We start from the raw sequence: 19,533 nt of genomic DNA on the forward strand, positions 1-19,533 counted from the left end.
TAAAAAGAAATTTATAGAACTTCTCATACAACTCTGCTTTTGAACGTTTTGTTTTAATCAACAGTTTTGTTTTTCAGGTTTCATAGTAATATAACCTGTTAATATCTCTGAATGCATGTTTTTAATTTCCAGCAGCATTAATTGGAGTTAAACATTTGCATTAAGTACATCTCCCTTGAGCTCTCTAATATTGCTTGCAAAATGTAATCAGATACTAAATGATTGTGAATGTACAATTAGAGTACAGATGGTTTCAGCTGTGAATTGCAGTCTTGATATTAATAATCCTGGTTTTTTACCAGACACTTTTTAATATCCTAGTAAGTGTTAGTAACATATGTTAAAATTATTGAGTAAACTAGTAAAAGTTAATCTATTTATGTTATAGATTAGCTTATATTCATGATTTATTTAACACATATAGTTAAACCACCTTTTGTTTACTTGGACTGCAGGTCCTCAGCTTGTGTGGAGGATCTTGTCAGATTCAGTTTTAAATCTAAATGTAAGGTACATGTGGTTAACTGTGAGAAATTTGGGAGGTAGACAGGATCTTGTGGGCTGAAAAGATTATGAAGTGCTGATGTAAAATAATCTTTCTGCATTGAACAGTTGCTCAGAACTTGGGTCTCTGCTGCTGACCTCACTTCCATAAACTTCTCACCTCCTTAAATTAAAAAAATCCCCAGATTTTAAACTTGGCAGGGTGAAGTGTCTTTAAAGTTGAACCTCTGTCTCTTGTAGTGAGATATAAACCGAAAGTACATCGTATTACCTGACCTATTTTTGTTCATTGTCTTTCCTAAGTATTTTCACAAGTTACTTAATAATTTGTGTTATTGCTTAAGTCTCCATTTTGTGAACCTCAAAAAAGTCTGTATATATAGATCCTAGTATTATCTTCCCCTCCCACAGCATCTCCCAAACTACTTACTGTTTCCCAAAGAAAATTAGTAGGAGGAAACTGAGGTGGCGTCTTGCTGGTGAACAGTTGTTTCCTTCTTAATTTAGAATGATCGTTTATTTACTATATATCATCAGCTGTGTCTATATGAAGACTTGTTTCCATTATTTTTATTTTCCTTCTTCCTGTTGTGTTCATTCCTTATCTGGTTGCTTCTTATCTGAGTCTTAAATATCCAAGGCGCTGTGTACTGTGTACCGAACTCCAAGTATGTAAGCCTTTAAGTGTTTAACATTAAGGTTGTGTTTAAATACTGTTTTGAATTGATGCCTGAGTTAATTTTGCTTATGTAATGTTGGGTCTTTGGAGCACTAGTACTGTATTAATGAATGCTTCTGGTCCTGTAACCCGTTGCTTTGCCTGGGATTTATAGCTTGTGTCCCATAATGCACTTCAATAGGACTTGGGCTGTGAAGATAATAAAAGAGATGTTAATTTAGAACATTAAGATAATATAGCAATCTGACAGCTCAGCTGATGCTACTTTTTTATAACACTATGATCAGGTAATTCCTGCATTAATTCTATAATCATTTCATGTAGACTTCCAGTGGGTCCAGGGAGATGTATGTGAAGTTCAGTTGATGGTGTACAACCCTATGCCTTTTGAGCTCCGAGTAGAAAACATGGTATGTATCTCTCTAAATCTGCTCTTTCTATTATTTTTCTGAAAAAATTCCAATTTGGACTTTCAAATAAGGTTTTCTGTAAATCAAATAGTTTTAAAAAAGTCATTTAACCCAGTATAACCTCAGTTTAACAGTGCAGTACTGTCAATTTTCTCATATTTGTTGGTGATGAGGTATTGAAATGAAAATCTCTGCCTCTGAGTGTTTAAATGCTTTACCGTTACTGACCCGTAAATCAATTCTGTACCTTTTCTGCATTGACTAGAACTCATGCTACATAATTTACATATACTGGTTTTCAAGTAATGATTATATCCGGAAACCTAATAATTAGTATATACTTGTTACTTTAATTTAAAAATCTGCGCTCATCCTAGCTTTTCAAATTCCTATTTTGACCATATTTTTAAAAATCTGAGGAATTAAAATAGTTAATTCTGAGAAGCTTTTGTTTGTTAATAGAAGCCTCATCTCGTGGATCTGCTGTTCCCAATGATATATGTTATTTGAAAACACTGTAAGGTAAAATGGTCAGGAGGGAGGAAAAAAAGGCTAAAATACCAGAGAAGCATGTAAGGTTAGAAGGATAAGCCCAAGCCCTCTACTACTTCAGTCAACTGCTTGCAGTGTATCCTGAAACAAAGTAAATTGGGGTTTTTTTCCCCTCTTTATGCCAACTAACAGGATTTATTTTTTAAATTGATATCCATTTAAAGGTTAAAAGTCCTCTAACTACCAAGCCAACTTAATTTCCACTCAGTCCTAATCCAGTGTTGTCCTTTTTGTTAAATATTTTTACCTTTAATATTGCTTTAAAAAAATAAATCCCTCCTCTTAGAGCCCATTGTTCTGTTAGGCCAAGTGAATCAGCATATATTTATTTGCTCAGGATTTTTGTTTGGTTTTTTTATTGATAGGTCTACTGCAGTGGTTAATCAAACAATTTGACCTAAATTACTGATAATATGCCACATATAATAACGTGTTTTTCCACAGGAAATGAATATGCCCAAAGATTGTGCTTATAGCATAATAAAATTCATTCTTGGAAGCTAACACACTGGTTTCTTCAGCACCATTTTCTCTAACCCTCACAGAAGTATTCCAAATTGTTAGGAATGAATAGAAAAAGTAGTTGTAAGGCTGTGCATCAGAAAGGACTCTATATAGGAATTTATTTAAGAACATTTTGATTTATAGTCTCATTTGTATTGTGTAAGTAATGATGTAATTATATATTGAAAAAACTGGGTTTGGATAATTTCTTAATTTCTTAATGAGGAAATTTCTTACAAGTGCTTACATACACTTAAGAACTCAGAATACAGTTATTTGCATAGGTGTGCACTCCATCCGTTCCCTGAGCAACTTAATGGTAGTAGCGTGAATACTTCTTTTTACTGTTAGCATGATAAAGTTCTATCTTTGAATTAATACTGAATTTCAGTTTCATTGGTAAGCATAAGAGGAAGCAGGCATGCAAACTAGATACAAATAATCGAAGTGATTAACGTAATTCTTTAGTCAGTGCTCCATAAATTTGAGAAATTCTGCTGTGTGCTGATGTCATCTCATTGGTAGAAATTAGTTGATTTTGCTTGATTTGTCTGTGGTATCAAGACTGTAGCCAGCAAGTTGAGGAACGTAATTATTCCCCTCGATTTGGCATTTGAGAGACAATGTCTTTAGAACTAAGGCCAGTTTTGAGCTCCCCGTACAATAGAAATATTGACAAACTGGTATCAGTCCAGCAGTATTACCAAGATGATTGGCAGACCTGAGCATATGACAGATGAGGACAGGTTCAAAGAGCTGCATCTGTTCAGTTAGTAGAAGAGAAGAATACTGGGGTAATTCCTATTGCTTTCCTCAATCCCAAAATAGGAAGGTGCAGTGGGAAGAGCCAGACTCTTCCCAGAGGTGCCCAGCATAAGGGTGAGAGTCAGTGAACATGTTGCAGCAATGGAAAACTTTCCTAATAAAAGAATTCCCTTTTTCCAATCATGAGGGTGATCATACACTGGAACTGGTTGCCCAGAGAGAACGTGGGCTCTCCATCTTTAGAAATCTTCAAAACTTGAGTGTATAGGACAGTGAGAAATCTAAACTACCATAAAAGTTGGCCCTGTTTTGAGCAGTGGGCTGCGCAAGAGGACCTCTAGCATTTCCTTCCAGCCTAAATTGTTCTGATTTTCCAGTCTCATCCGTGAGCTTTCTAGAATGTAGGAATAGCTGTTACTTTATCACAAGAATAAACTATTTTGTTTTTATTTTAATAATTCAAAGTGTTGTTTAATATTTTAAAATGTTTTAGTTTATTATTAACATGTAATCATGCCTGCAGTCTCCATGCCCCCTTGTTGTCTCATTTCTCATCATGTATCACATTCTTTCATATTATTTAGTCTCATAGAATCATTTTCATAGCATGCGTATCCTTTTCTGTCACTTAGTGGCAGTTTCAGCTTTTGTCCCACAACTTCTTTCCTTCTGTCTGACTCAGCACCTTACCTTTGCAGTATGACTACTCGTTCAAGCTTGTTTTCAATGACTGGCAGTTCTTCTTTGAGTTCTCCATTGCTTGATTTCCTTTGTTCTTTACCCTTTTTGTGGTTCATCATTCATCAACATGTAACTGTCCTGAAATCTATAGTCTTATTCCTTTTTTCTAATTTTCCTGTTTCCCTCATCGTACAATTTATGATTTGTTGTTCTGTTAGCTTACTCGTTTCATGTTAAATGAACGCTGGAAGCGTCGATCCAAACTTTTATCGTGATACTTTTCCTGATGTGTCTTCCTGTTTGTTATAGCTGAAAGTTGTGATGGTAAACAACTTAGTATTGAGCACAAGTTGTTAAGGAGAACGATTTCCCATTGAAAGGCTTGTCTAGCTTTTTTCATTATTTGAAGTATTAATGCTAAGTACATGTAGTTTAATTGAGGTATGCTTAAGTAAAAGAAATTGAATTTTTAGACTTGACATGAGACTGTGGACACAAGACTTTGATCAGTGTTGCTCAGATGATAAGCCCTGTACTGACTGAAAAGTTGATTTTTTTTGTTGTTTTATTTTATTGCTCTCAAAGCTCTCTGCCCATCTCTGTTGTTCTTGCTGTTTATTCCCTGTCATGCATGTTCATGATTTGGAACTCTATTTAGATACCTATTCTTTATGTGTGCCCCATTTCAGTATTACTTTTCTGTCTTTTTCTATTTCATGTTTTTGTTTTGTCCATACAGTTAGAAGGCTGATCCATTGAAAGGTGCAATAGTGCTTGTAAAATGACAAATTAAAATGTTTAATCATGGAATATGGAAGTGATTAGGTCCAACAACTGTGTATTTTAGTCAATAAAGCAAAGTAGGAGAGGTCATAGGGGTGATCAGAGGAAGTGGTTTAATAAAACTTAGCAGGTACCTTAAATCAACAGAGTGAGAGAGACAAAAATGAGCCTGACTAGCTTTGACTGCAATGGATTAGACAGAATATTTTTGCTATCCTGGTGGTGGAGCCCAAGTTAACAGGAGATGTGATGTTCAGCTGTAAATAAGTGTATATACCACTTTACTTTTTCTCCCAGGAATATTGATTTCTGTATAGACTTGTTCAGGTATGTGAGTGGTAGCCTCTGTCTCTTTTGCAGTTACTAAGCCTTTATTTCTGTCCAGAAAAAAATGACCTTCAGATTTCAGGCCTTCAGAAAAAATTAAAAAATTCTGGGAAATCTCTGTTGGATTTGTTTTGTATCTTAGGACAAATGTTTAAAACAGTAAATCACGGTACAGCCTAGTGAGATCTACTATTAAAATAAAATGCATGTGAAGATGCACTGCAAAGTGTGTTAAGTCCTCTAAGATTTTAACTACTTTTTCCTCTTGGTTTCTCAAGTTTCATATTAAAGGCAAAAAAAAAAAAACCCAACTGAGAAATTTTGAGGCAGTTATTTATTGAGTGAAAGCATTTTTTATGCACTTATTGTAGAAAATATAGCCATGGTTCTAAGAAGGCTACAATATATAGAGAGCAGTGTGAACTGTATTTAATAAATTAATATCGAGAAACTAAAAAATACTGCCTGAAAACACGGGGATAATGTAATTTATAGTATTAAGTCATTGTTCAAGAAGAAAGTCTTTGTTTGGTAGTTCTCCTTCTGTTTGGAGCATGCATTTATTTGAAGGCAATTTAAGTGTGGTATTTTGATTAATGATGCTATAAGAATGGCTGTTACATTTTTTTTGTAAACTTCAAAACTATACTATTAGCCAAGAGTTCTATGTTGATGTTTAAAAATACCATCTAAAATTTTGATAAATCTTTATGTATAATCAGTCCCATAACTTAGCTTACGATCATTTAAATTGTTTCCATGATCTGCTCTTTAGTGAGTTCACATCTTTGTACTGTTTCTGCCATCTTGAGAGAATATTTACTTACTGATACACTACATTTGATTGAAGCTATATTGGGCAAGAATGTACACAAAAAAGGTGAGGGGAGAGAAGGATAGAAATGGTTGTGTTTGGTGTTTTCTAGGTCTGCCTAAAATAACTTTATTAGAAATAGTAGGGAAAATTTCCTTTTAAATAAATATTTGACAATTTTTGTGTAAAGTATTTGACAACATTGTATAAAGTATGTTCAGTGTGAAAATTAACTTGGAAGGCAATGTTACTTTAAAAAAAGAATGATTGCATTTCAGGATTGGTAAATAAAGCCTAAAAAAAGCAGTTACATACTCATGTTGTTTCAACAGCATCCCCAAATCCCCCATTTACATACAAGCTGTTTTGTTTCTCTAAAACTAAATCGAGGTTTCAAGTGATTGAAAGACATGCTGTGATAATAGCATGCATATATTCACCCTAAGACAATTTAAATTGTTTTATAAGGATACAAGGAAATGTAAAATTGGGGTTTTTTTGTGTGTGATTCATACATTCCCTGGAGGAAGCCTTGTATATGGGTAAACTTTTCCTGTAAGGTCAGAAAGAACAATGATTACTAAATGATTACTAAATATTATTACTTGAAATAAGGTATAAGACTCTAGGGAAAAGAAATCTAATGCTTATTTCCTTTTTTTTTTTTTTTTTTTTGTGTCTGATATGTTTAGGTAAAGGATATGACAGTACTTCAGCCTTGATTTGATTGTCATTGTTAATCTAAAAAATTTTTAGGCACCAGAGGGCAATGTTGGGCAAATATTGCTAAATTCTGCTATCCAGCAAATAGCGATATTGAAAATGTCTTTCAGACATTCTAGATATGTCATTGTCTTTTAAAACTTATTTGTGTGGGTTAAGTTTTAAAGGTAAGTATCTTGATTTCAGTTTGTGTCTGGAACTCTGAAGCCTAGTTGACGTTTATATTGGGTTTTTTTTCCATTTTGAAGAGTTTTTATTCTTTCTTAACGTTTTTACTTTTAAAAACTTGACGTTTTACTGAATAGTAAAACTCTCTTAATGAGAGGAATGAATGCTGTGTTCTCCTTTGTGTGATAATACACTTGAGACTCTTTAATTTCTAGTCCAGGCATAGTATGTGCTTAGTGCAGGTGTTTTGGCATTTGCATTGTGTTTGTTCTCTAGAAGAGCTCTTCATTTTCATGGTTTTTGTTGTTAAAGAATAGACCGAGAGTGCATTCTTAATGCATTATAAGAAAAATACATTGTGCTGAGGACTTCCTTTGCTTTAGCAGTTATCTGTGATCAACATGCTGTATTTGTGATCAGCATGATCCAAGGGTGTGATTTTGATACAATTTCAGGGGTTAGGGAACAATGTACACTGTATATAGCAATTTTTTTTCTTCTCTACTGTTATTAAACCATTTTAGTACTAGCAGTTTCTCTTAATAGTAACTCTTCCTTCTTGTCCATAACCACATGCATATTTTGGGTGATTGTACCCCAGATGCATTCATGTGCTGTTTTGTCTATTACTGTGTCTATCTTGATTTTTATCTGGATTTTGTCTGCTGTTAACGTACTCAGTTTAAATCCTTCGGCGAGGAAGATGCTTTCTCTGACAGCTGGGTTGTCGTCATTGCTTTTCCTGAGCCTTGACCATTAGCCTTTAGAAATATTATCATTGATTTATTTAATTTTTCTCAGTTCATTTCCCTGTTTTTTTTTCCCTTCATGGTTGTGATCTTTAGTTTCTCCAGGGTTACTTGGCTCTGATCCATTCCAAGCCTTAATTCCCTGCAACGAGGGAGCTCATAGGTGTCATGGATCAAAACTTTAGCTGGGCGGTGAGGTTTTGACTGGCAACTTTGGGGTTGTATGGCAGCCTGTATATGTGCGCGCATGGCTACTTTAGTTGCATTTCTTGGGGCTGTCCTGGTTTATGGTCCCCCTTGAGGTTATTTTTTCCTTTACAGGACCCTAAAAGGCTTTTAGGGAAACGTCTTCCCATGCACCCCTTCAGTCCATCTTGATAGTGGAGGATGTCTTAATTGCTGGGATGGGGGACTAATTCATATTAAATAAAAGCACAAGACTGGTTATACTGCAAAGAAGTGAAATGAATGTGTAAATGACATCCAGCTTGATTAAAAATGTGAAGTAGGGGAGTAAGAACAGGGACAGGCAGTAGACCTGCCTGCAAAAGGTGTGCCCAGGTGGAGGAGCTCCTGCAGCAGGTGGCTGAGCTGCAGGAGGCGGTGAGAAGGCTGCGTAGCATCAGGGAGGCTGAGGAGGAGTTAGGTAGCTGGTTCCAAGCGCAGTCTGCAGTGGACCCACAGCCCATGGGCAAACAGCCAAAAACTCCCCCACCGGCACACACAGAAGGGAGGGGGGCAATAATGCAGAAGAATGGAAGCTTGCAACGGCAAGGACCTGCAGGAGGAATAGATTTCCCCCGAAGCCTGAGGTGCCCTTGCAGAACCGCTTCACTGCTCTGCAGACTGAACAGGAAAGACCTATCACATCAGGAGACACGCTGGAGCTGAGTAAGGCAGCCCGATCTGCTCCCCATATAAAAACCAGTGCAACTAAGAAAAGGTGATGGGTGATTGTCCTGGTTTCAGCTAGGACAGAGTTAATTTTCTTCCTAGTAGCTGGAACAGTGCTGTGTTTTGGATTTAGTAGGAAAAGAATGTTGATAACACACTGATGTTTTTAGTTGTTGGTAAGTAGTGTTTATACTAAGTCAAGGATTTTTCAGCTTCTCGTGCCCGGCCAGCAAGAAGGCTGGAGGGGCACAAGAAGCTGGGAGGGGACACCATCAGGACAGCTGACCCAAACTGGCCAAAGAGCTATTCCATACCATATGACATCATGCCCAGTATATAAACTGGGGGGAGTTAACTGGGAGGGGGGATCGCGGCTCGGGAACTAACTGGGCATCGGTCAATGAGTGGTGAGCAATTGCATTGTGCACCACTTGCTTTGTATAGTTTAATTCTTTTAGTATTACTATTGTCATATTATTATTATCATTATCATTGTTTTTCATTCCTTTCTGTCCTATTAAACTGTCTTTATCTCAACTCACGAGTTTTTTTTTTTCCCGATTCTCTCCCCCATCCCAGGGGTGGGGGGGCAGTGAGCGAGCGGCTGCGTGGTGCTTAGCTGCCGGCTGGGGTTAAACCACAACAGTGATAGTAGTAGGCGACTCTCTTCTGAGAGGTACAGAGGCACCCATTTGCCGACCTGATGCGGTCTAGAGAGGTGTGCTGCTTACCGGGCGCTTGTATCAGGGATGTCACCGAGAGACTACCAAGCCTCGTACAGTCCACTGACTATTATCCGCTGCTGTTGTTTCACGTGGGCACCAGTGATACAGCCAGGAGCAGTCTTAGGAGTATCAAGAAGAATTACAGAGCCCTGGGAGTGGTGGTGAGGGACTCTGGAGCACAGGTAGTTTTATCGTCAGTCCTCCCAGTCAAAGGGAAGGGGTTTGAAAGGACCAGTCGAATCTGGCAAATTAACAAATGGTTACAGGATTGGTGCCACAGCCAGAGGTTTGGCTACTTAGACCATGGTACTCGCTTTGAGAAATGTGGTCTACTGGGGGCTGACGGGGTCCATCTGTCAGAGAAGGGGAAGAGCATCCTTGGTCATAGGCTTGCCAAGCTGGTGAAGAGGGCTTTAAACTGAAGTTGCCGGGGAGGGGAACCTCAATCCATCCCACTCCTACCAGTTTGATGCCAGTGCCAGCAATAGATGCCCAGAGCCTGGAGAGGGATCACAGGTCAGCAGGGGAGCACCTGAAGAGCAGCACAAAGGAATTCCAGCTACTCCAGGCAGTAAGTCAGCTTCATCAGGGGCCCAACTTAAATGCCTCAATGCAAACACATGTAGCATGGGGAATAAACAAGAGGAGTTAGAGACGTACACGTGCCTGCAGGGCTATGATCTCATTGGCATTGCAGAGACATGGGATGGCTCCTATGACTGGAGTGTTGGAATGGAAGGATACAGGCTCTTTAGGAAGGACAGGCAGGGGAGACGAGGAGGACGTGTTGCCCTCTATGTCAATGACCAGCTGGAGTGCATGGAGCTCCGCCTGGGGATGGATGAGGAGCTGGCCGAGAGCTTATGGGTCAGGATTAAAGGGGCGGCAGGGACAGGTGACATTATAGTGGGGGTCTGCTACAGGAAATCGAACAGGAAGACCGAGTGGATGAGGCCCTCTATAAACAGATAGGAGCAGCCTCACATTCACAAGCCGTGGTCCTCATGGGGGACTTCAGCGACCCGGATATCTGTTGGAGTGTGTTGGGTTTGTGTAGCGGGGGAAGGGCTAGAGGGGTGGCTCCTGTGAGAAGCTGCTAGAAGCTTCCCCAGCTCCAACTTGGGCCTGCCTCTGGCCAAGGCCGAGCCAATCAGCAACAGTGGTAGTGCCTCTGTGACAGCATATTTAAGAAGGGGAAAAGACTTCTGAGGGAGGAAGAAGAAGAAGAGCTACAGCGAAGAGAGGACTGGGATGTGAGAGAAACAACCATGCAGACACCGAGGTCAGTGAAGAAGGAGAAGGAGGAGGTGCGCCGGAGCAGAGATTCCTCTGCAGCCCGTGGTGAGAGGGCAGGCTGTCCCCCTGCAGCCCATGGAGGTTAATGGCGGAACAGAGATTCCCCTGCAGCCCGTGGAGGACCCCATGCTGGAGCAGATGGCTGGGCCCGGAGAAGGCCATGACTTCATGGGAAAGCCCACACTGGAGCATTTTGTGGAGGACTGCAGTGCATGGAAAGGACTCGCATTGGAGAAGCTCGTGGAGGGCTGACCCCTGTGAGAGGGACCCCACGCTGGAGCAGGGGAAGAGTGTGAGAAGTCTGCCCCATCCCGAGGAGGAAGGGTTGGCAGAAACAGCATGTGACGAACTGACCACAACCCCCATTCCCCGTCCCCCTGCACTGGTAGGGGTGGAGGAGGTAGGGGAATGGGGAGCAAAGCTGAGCCTGGGAAGAAGGGAGGGATGGGGGGGGAAGGTGTGTTTTTAAGGTATGGTTCTATTTCTTATCATCCTACTCTGATTTGATTGGTAACAAATTAAATTGATTTCCTTTTTTTCCCCAAGTGGAGTCTGGTTTTTTGCCTGTGACCATAATTGGTGAGTGATCCCTCCCTGTCCTTGTGTTGAGCCATGAGCCTTTTCCTTGTATTTTCTCTTCCCCATGCTGCCGGGGGGGAGGAGTGAGTGAGCGAGCAGCTGTGTGGTGCTTTGTTGCCAGCTGGGCCTAAACCGCCACATGGAGGGACAACACAGCAGGGCATAAGCAATCCAGGAGGTTCCTGGAATGTGTTGATGATAGCTTCCTTCTCCAAGTGATAGAGGAGCCAACGAGGAGATGTGCTATGCTGGACCTTGTTCTAACTAACAAGGAGGGGCTGGTGGGGAATGTGAAGCTCAAGGGCAGCCTTGGCTGCAGTGACCATGAAATGGTGGAGTCCAAGATCCTTAGGGCAGGGAGGAGGGTGCACAGCAAGCTCAATACCCTGGACTTCAGGAGAGCAGACATTGGCCTCTTCAGGGATCTGCTTAGTAGAGTACCATGGGATAAAGCCTTGGAGGGAAGAGGGGCCCAAGAAAGCTGGTTAATATTCAAGGATCACCTCCTCCAAGCTCAGGAGCAATGCATCCCAACAAAGAGGAAGTCAGGCACAAACGCCAGGAGGCCTGCATGGATGAACAAGGAGCTCCTGGACAAACTCAAACACAAAAAGGAAGCCTACAGAGGGTGGAAGCAAGGACAGGTAGCCTGGAAGGAATACAGAGAAATTATCCGAGCAGCCAGGGATCAGGTTAGGAAAGCCAAAGCCCTGAGAGAATTAAATCTCACCAGGGACATCAAGGGCAACAAGAAAAGCTTCTATAGGTGCGTCAGTGATAAAAGGAAGACTAGGGAATATGCGGGCCCTGTCTGGAAGGAAACGGGAGACATGGTTACCTGAGACATGGAGAAGGCTGAGGTAGTCAATGACTTTTTTGCCTCGGTCTTCACCAGCGAGTGCTCCAGCCACACCACCAAAGACACAGAAGGCAAAGGCAGGGCCTGGGAGAATGAAGAACCACTCACTGTAGGAGAAGATCAGGTTCGAGACCATCTAAGGAACCTGAAGGTGCACAAGTCCATGGCGCTTGATGAGATGCATCCGCGGGACCTGAGGGAACTGGCAGATGAAGTGGCGAAGCCACTATCCATCATATTTGAGAAGTCGTGGCAGTCCGGGGAAGTTCCCACTGACTGGAAAAGGGGAAACATAACCCCCATTTTTAAAAATGGAAAAAAGGAAGACCCAGGGAACGACAGGCCAGTCAGTCTCACCTCTGTGCCCAACAAGATCATGGAGTGGATCCTCCTGGAAACTATGCTAAGGCACATGGGAAATAAGGAGGTGACTGGTGACAGCCAACATGGCTTCACTAAGGGTGAATCATGCTTGACAAATTTGGTGGCCTTCTACAATGGGGTTACAGCGTTGGTGGACAAGGAAAGAGCAACTGAGGTCATCTACCCGGACTTGTGCAAAGCATTTGACACTGTCCTGCACGACATCCTTGTCCCTAAATTGGAGAGACACGGATTTGACGGGTGGAGCACTCAGTGGATAAGGAATTGGCTGGATGGTCACACTCAAAGAGTTGCGGTCAATGGCTCAATGTCCAAGTGGAGACCAGCGATGAGTGGTGTTCCTCTGGGGTCAGTATTGGGACCGGCGCTGTTTAACATCTTTGTCAGTGACATGGACAGTGGGATTGAGAGCACCCTCAGCAAGTTTGCCAACGACACCAAGCGGTGTGGTGTATCTGACACACTGGAGGGAAGGGATGCCATCCAGAGGGACCCTGACAGGCTTGAGAGGTGGGCTCATGCAAACCTCATGAAGTTCAACAAGGCCAAGAGCAAGGTCCTGCACACGGGTCAGGGCAATCCCAAGATTAGAGGATTAGAGACAAATAGAGGCTGGGCACAGAATGGATTGAGAGCGGCTCTGAGGAGAAGGACTTGGGGGCGTTGGTTGACAAGATGCTCAAGATGACCCAGCAATGTGCACTTGCAGCCCAGAAAGCCAACCATATCCTGGGCTGCATCAAAAGAAGTGTGACCAGCAGGTCGAGGGAGGGGATTCTCCCCCTCTGCTCCACTCTCATGAGACCCCACCTGGAGTCCTGTGTTCAGCTGTGGGGCCCCCAACATAAGAAGGATATGGACCTGTTGGAGTGAGTCCAGAGGAGGGCCATGAAGATGATCAGAGGGCTGGAGCACCTCTCCTCTGAAGACAGGCTGAGAGAGTTGAGGTTGTTCAGCCTGGAGAAGAGAAGGCTCTGGAGAGACCTTATTGCGGCCTTCCAGTACCTAAAGGGGGCCTACAAGAAAGCTGGAGAGGGACTTTTTACAAGGGCATGTAGTGATAGGACAAGGGGTAATGGCTTTAAACTGAAAGAGGGTAGATTTAGATTAGCTATAAGGAAGAAATTCTTCACTGTGAGGGTGGTGAGGCACTGGAACAGGTTGCCCAGAGAGGCTGTGGATGCCCCCTCCCTGGAAATGTTCAAGGCCAGGTTGGATGGGGCTTTGAGCAAGCTGGTCTAGTGGAAGGTGTCCCTGCCCATGGCAGGGGGGTTGGAACTAGATGATCTTTAAGGTCCCTTCGAACCCAAACCATTGTATGATTCTATGAAGAACATAGGAAGCAGCTTTATTTACGCATTGCTTCCATCTCCCCCTTGCACCAAGGAAAACTGGGCTAATTAGGACCATGTCTTAATGAGAAGCTTTCCATGTTTAAGATAAGTGACCTGACTATTGTTTTGCAATGGTGTTGTCATTTCTTAGTGTTTTGTATCTGTTTATAGGCATTTGATATAGGGGCTAATTTGGGGAGTTAGATAGGAGTGGTAAAGTAGTGGTGTGTATTGTTGGAAGTTAAGCTCAGTGTATTTGTTAGGAGAAAGTTTGAACTAGAAAGGCTTGCCAGTTTAACCACTGCATTAAGTTACCTAATCCCCTCTTAGAGACTTCCACTGAGGGTAATTCCAAAACTCCCTAGATAAACATGCTGGGAATGGTTAATGTGGAGTTGGCTCTGCTTCAGAGCGGGGAGATGGATTAGATAATATTTATGGGTTCCTGTCAATTCTGTTTATTTACATTTGCTATAGCTGATACTAAACAAGACATTGGAGGGGTTTTTTTCATTGATTTTTTAGGACTTTAAGTCCTTGGATGAAAGTATTTAGTTGAGGTGAATCCTGAATAATTCAAATATATTTGAATATTTGGCGAAATAATAGTTCAGTGCTTTTGGGACTGAAATAATCTTAGAAAGCTTTCTGTACCTGTTTTAAAAGTGAGTTTCAGAGTGTGTGTGGGGTCACCTTTTGTTTATGTTCTAAGATTTGTTTCAGCCAAAGGAAAAGCAGAATGATTATGATGAAGACTGAGGATAAATCAGTATTAAAGTGTGAATGTTCACCCCATTTCTGTGGGGTGAATCCCGCTGGAAGGATTCACGTTCAGTCACATGAAATCCATTTGTGTTTCATCATATCTAAAATTAGTTTGTATTGGCTAGTTATTGCAATAATTATTTTGATCTCCTTATTCTGAAGTATTGCAAGGAATATTTCACCAAGAGTGCAAACAAGGCCTCTTTAAGCTCCCAGCTACATAAATGTACCTATTGGAAAAGTAGTGACTGAGCTTGCGTTTGTGAAGTGTGAATCAAAAAGCATCAGTGCTCTGATACACTTGGTGGTGAATGTATAGGAAGACAGGATTAGTTTTTACTTACTTTTTTGTGGATTGTTTCCGACAGCTGAATTCTCCATGTGAAACTGGGGGAAAAATAAAATTCAGTAGAAATGAGGGTTTGACGCAGTATTTTCTTATAACTCAAGTGAAATGATGAAATTGAATTTTGTGCAATATCAAGGATTGATATTGAGTTGTCTAACGCGCCTTTCCACAAAGCAAGGGTAGCTTTGAATTAGGTGTTGTCTCAACAGTGTCAAGTCTACAGAGAAGTAATTGCTAGAACGAAGGATTTTATAGCTTTTGGGTATATCATAATCTTGATGACTTCAGATCTTCAGTAGAAGAGAAATCAAGAACCTGACAAACCTGTTCAGTTTGCTTTCTTAAGCTTCTGGTGTGTTTAGGACTTTGCTGTTAAAAATCTTAGTTGCAAAGCATTTATTTAGTTGTTATGTAGCATGTACGTAAAAGATAGTTGTTTGTTAATTTTCCAGAAGGCACACTGCCTTCTGAGGAGGGAAGAAATTCTGATAATGGCTTTTAATTTACTTCAGTTTTTGACTGCTGGTGGGTTGATTTTGGTTAATGTCTAGATATTGCTTGAAGAAGACTTGCTGGTGGTTAGTCCCAATGCAAATCAGGCCATTAAAGACTTCATGTACATGACAGGTCAAGTTTCAGTCATTGGCTGGGTAATTCCAGTGGTGCCATTTGCGTTTCTTTAAGTACTTGTTATACGAGTATCAATTTTCCTAATTTCTAACTGAGAATTAGAAACGTAAGAGGACTAGTCTGCCTTTTACAGCTGACATGAGCATTAGAGGTGCACCATTCAAAACCCAATTGAATTAAAAACTAGGCAGTCATAGATGTTTTCAAAAGGAAGCAATGCTGGTATTCTGGCACTGTGCAGATAACATTGCTGCTTCTTAAACTCCTTGTTCAGTCTTTAGTCTCTTTGTGATTTTCTGTGGCTCAAGCCATGAGTTTTTTCATCTGTCTTTACAAAAATAGTATGTACCTCTTTCACAGAGTTTTGAGTTCCTGTGAAGCATCCTCATAGAGTTGAGGTTTAATCCAGTTGTATTTACTGCATTAATTGATGGAGATATTTGGATGGCATCTTTATTAAAAAATAAAAATAAAAATCTATGTGTATCGAAAGGAGCTGGTAACTTAGACTTACGTGCTTTGCAACATTAAATTTCTTACTTGTAACAGTACATTCTGTGCAAGCATCTTAAATTCATTAACCAAGCTTAAAAAAAATCCCCAATCTACTAAGGACAGTAATGCTGTGTTTAAAAGTTTGTTAAATAATTTTTTTTTTTTTACTTCATTTCTTATTTTGTCCCATGTTTTAAATTTAGGATGCTAAAAGATTTCTCTGACACTAAGGGAGTAAATCATACAGTCTAACTGCAGACATCTAGGCTTGACAGAGGATCAATTTAGCAAAATGAATTCCTTATTCCAACTCATTGAAGTGTTTAGGTTGGATAGTAAAGCTAGACTTGCTCTAGTAGCTGTAAATACTAAAATTTTTTTCTCCCCATAGATAAATATTTTCTGGCCAGGAAGTTTAATTAAAGCTAAGCAAGAGCCGCTATTGATGTTTGATTTCCACTGTCCAAAATATAAGCAAATATTTAACTAAGGTCACAGGTACAAAACAACACCATGCAGATTATATATCACTCATTCTTTTTACTGTGCTTGGGTATAAATTTTTATTAGTTTCTCATACATCGTTCCCACCTCACATCCTCAAACATGTTTCACTGTTGAATACAAAACTTGCCATAATTCTAGATGCATGGTTCAGTCACTGGAACTTAAAAACCAAAATAACTGCTATGAGCAAATTGGAATAAATCATAAAAGTTTGGGTGATGTAATGCAAGGGATTAAAATACAAGTATATATCATAAAAATGTAAGTGTATATCATAAATGGATTTATCTATGTAATATAACTTTTTCAGGGTCTGTTGACAACAGGAGTAGAATTCGAATCTCTTCCTGCAGCTCTTTCTCTACCTGCAGAATCTGGTCTCTATCCGGTAACTCTTGTTGGTGTTCCTCAAACTACTGGACAGATCACTGTCAATGGTAAGGAATGTCTTTAGTCATTGTCTTCCTAGCAAAACAACCATGTGTTTTACATCTTTGGGGATTACATAAGTTTGTATGCCACATATATATTTGCCACTCTGAATTCTCCTCAGTAAGTAAAACAAAAAACAAAACAAAAAATCTGTTTTCTATACTAGACTTCATTAAAAACACAACCTGATAAATCCCTTTGTTGCATCAGCAGTAACGAACACATATTTACAATACCTCCTGTATGAAAGGAAAAGGATAATGAACTTAAACTCCCCTTTATTCAACGCTTTCATTTGGAAAGCTTCTGAGGAGGATTACTTGAACTTTTTCATGAGAATGCAGAAGATAATCTTGCAGTTCATTTTTCTTAATTAATCATATTCATATAAGATTACAGAAATTTTTTCAGATTGCTTCTGTAGAAACAATTTAGGCAATGTGTGTAGTCTGTTGTAGTCAAGATATCATTTCATTAATAAGCCTAAATAAAATTGTGTTTGTAGTAAGTAAAGAGAATTAAACAGCTTTTGTAGAAGACGAGCAAATCAGTCTCCTAGAAAAGGAGGTATATGTGAAGATGATAGATTCAACATGTAGTAGGACTGAATCATCTTACCTACACACAATTTTAGGTACGTGTTCCTGGAATACAGAGTTACAGGAAAAGAACCATTTTAGTAAAGCTAAACACCAAAAGAAGATGGGTTTGAACCTGAAGAAACTGTTCTCACTGAGTTTTTCTTAAGTGCTTTTCTGTCTGCTCATAAAATGATTCTTCATTTGATTTCCCCCCCCTCCCGAAACTATTTCAGTAAATACAGAATAGCATCAAAGCATTCAGAACATTTGTGCTGTAGCTGTCTGCTTTTAGTCTCATGTACTAAAAATGTATTGCAAGTAGAGGAGTTGATTTCTGTACTTGGCAACTGTTTGTGTGTCAATGTATCAAATTTTCCTTCAGATATAGCTTATATATATTGCGTGGTAAGGAATCGGTGTAGCGGTACTTTCCTACTAAATTGAACTTTTAGAGGATAAGCTGTGGTCTTTTATGGCAGATGTCTGTGTGTGTATGCATATATACTTTTTTTTCCTAACTGATTTCCTTTAGGATTCTTTTTTCCTTAGCTTCTGGATACAGTTGAGACTCATTCCTATAAACATTTTTTGGAGAAAATAGGGAACTGTTGAAGGGTAACAGGTTTTATGTGCACCAGTGGATTAGGTGATGTGGTATAAAATGGTGGTCTCTATACTATGACTGGTGATATTGATCTTGTAAAGGATTCTACAGAACTTACCACAATGCATGGTAGAAACCATGGACTCATTTTTTTTATTTTACGTGTCACAGATACAAAGGCGTACATGTGTGTTGTTTGTATGTTGTCATGTAGTTATAAATGTTGTTATTTAGGGGGTTTGAAAACATTTTACATATTTTGTGTCCTGAGAAGGTTCTCGTGTAGAGAAGATGGTGTTTTGAGTAGCAGAAATATTGGCAAGATCTGACTAGTAAGCTTAGTACTATTATACCTTTCAGAAAACAGAAAAATTCACAACATACTGGTGTTTTCTTCTAAAAATCAGGTTACCATACTTCAGTTTTTGGAGTCTTCAGTGATTGCCTTCTGGACAATCTTCCAGGAGTGAAGACCAATGGCTGTACTGTTGAAGTCATTCCAGCTTTGCCAAGGCTGCAGATCAGTACCTCCCTTCCAAGGTGAGAAGCTGAATTAAATGATGATTTTATTTGGTTGTATTTAAGTGTTAGTCACATGCTGAATAAAAACTCCTTCATCTGAGTATATAGTCAGTGCTTTAGTAAAATAAGACAGAAACTGTATCTGTGCTATTTACTTTCGAATATAAATCATAGTTTTTTGTTTTACTGCTGGAAACCTTGGAATTTCATAGAAAATATTTTTCAATTTAATTAACTGAGGGAGTGTAATGGTTATTCATTACTAAAAGTAATACTTTTAGAAGACTGAATACTTTAAAGGCTAAATGTTTATAAAATCTTGAAGTAAAGAGGTAATCCATGGAATAGTGTAGGTTGCAAAGGGTGCCTCTGGAGGTCATCTGGTCCAGGTGTTGCTCAAAGCAGGGCCAGCTTAGACAAGTGATATGACTTACATGTTAGATCAGGTTGCTCAGGGCATGATCTAGTTAAGTTTTAATGATCTCCATGGGCGGGGTTTCCATTACCTTTGTGGGAAATCAGTTCCAATGTCTGACCACACTCACAAGAGTAAAAATCACTCCCTTTTCTTTTTTTCAAACTAAACAAACCCAGCTCTTTGAACCTATCCTCATATGTCATGTGCTCTAGCCTCCTAATAATTTTGATAACACTCTTCTGGACTTGCTCCAATATATCAGTATTTCCGTTGTTCAGGAGGGGCCCAAACCTGATACCATACTACAGAAACAATATGTTTAAGAGGTAAAGGAAGAATCAACTAAAATAACTTCCTTATACACTCACCAAAAAGGACACAGTAGTAGTGTGGATTTTTTCTGGGGGGGGTTTTGAGCTTTTTTTTGTGAAGAATGTGGCTGACTAATTCCACGATTTTAGAGAGAGCTGGTAAGACACTAATTCAATTCAGTTTTTGGA

The 19,533-nt window shown here is 39.8% G+C and overlaps 1 protein-coding gene across 5 annotated transcripts in view; it reads left to right on the forward strand.

Annotated features, from left to right (window-relative positions):
- Nucleotides 1–19,533, forward strand: part of TRAPPC9 (trafficking protein particle complex subunit 9) — a 520,942-nt gene that overhangs the window by 63,433 nt on the left and 437,976 nt on the right. For all 5 annotated transcript variants that reach the window (XM_050890669.1, XM_050890668.1, XM_050890671.1 and 2 more), the window contains 3 exons: nt 1,508–1,593; nt 16,787–16,913; nt 18,501–18,633. In XM_050890669.1, the coding sequence (XP_050746626.1) occupies nt 1,508–1,593; nt 16,787–16,913; nt 18,501–18,633 (346 nt within the window). The remainder of the gene's footprint in view (nt 1–1,507; nt 1,594–16,786; nt 16,914–18,500; nt 18,634–19,533) is intronic.

The sequence above is a fragment of the Gymnogyps californianus genome, chromosome 2 (assembly GCF_018139145.2).
Source record: "Gymnogyps californianus isolate 813 chromosome 2, ASM1813914v2, whole genome shotgun sequence".
In the NCBI taxonomy this organism is placed as follows: Eukaryota; Metazoa; Chordata; class Aves; order Accipitriformes; family Cathartidae; genus Gymnogyps; species Gymnogyps californianus.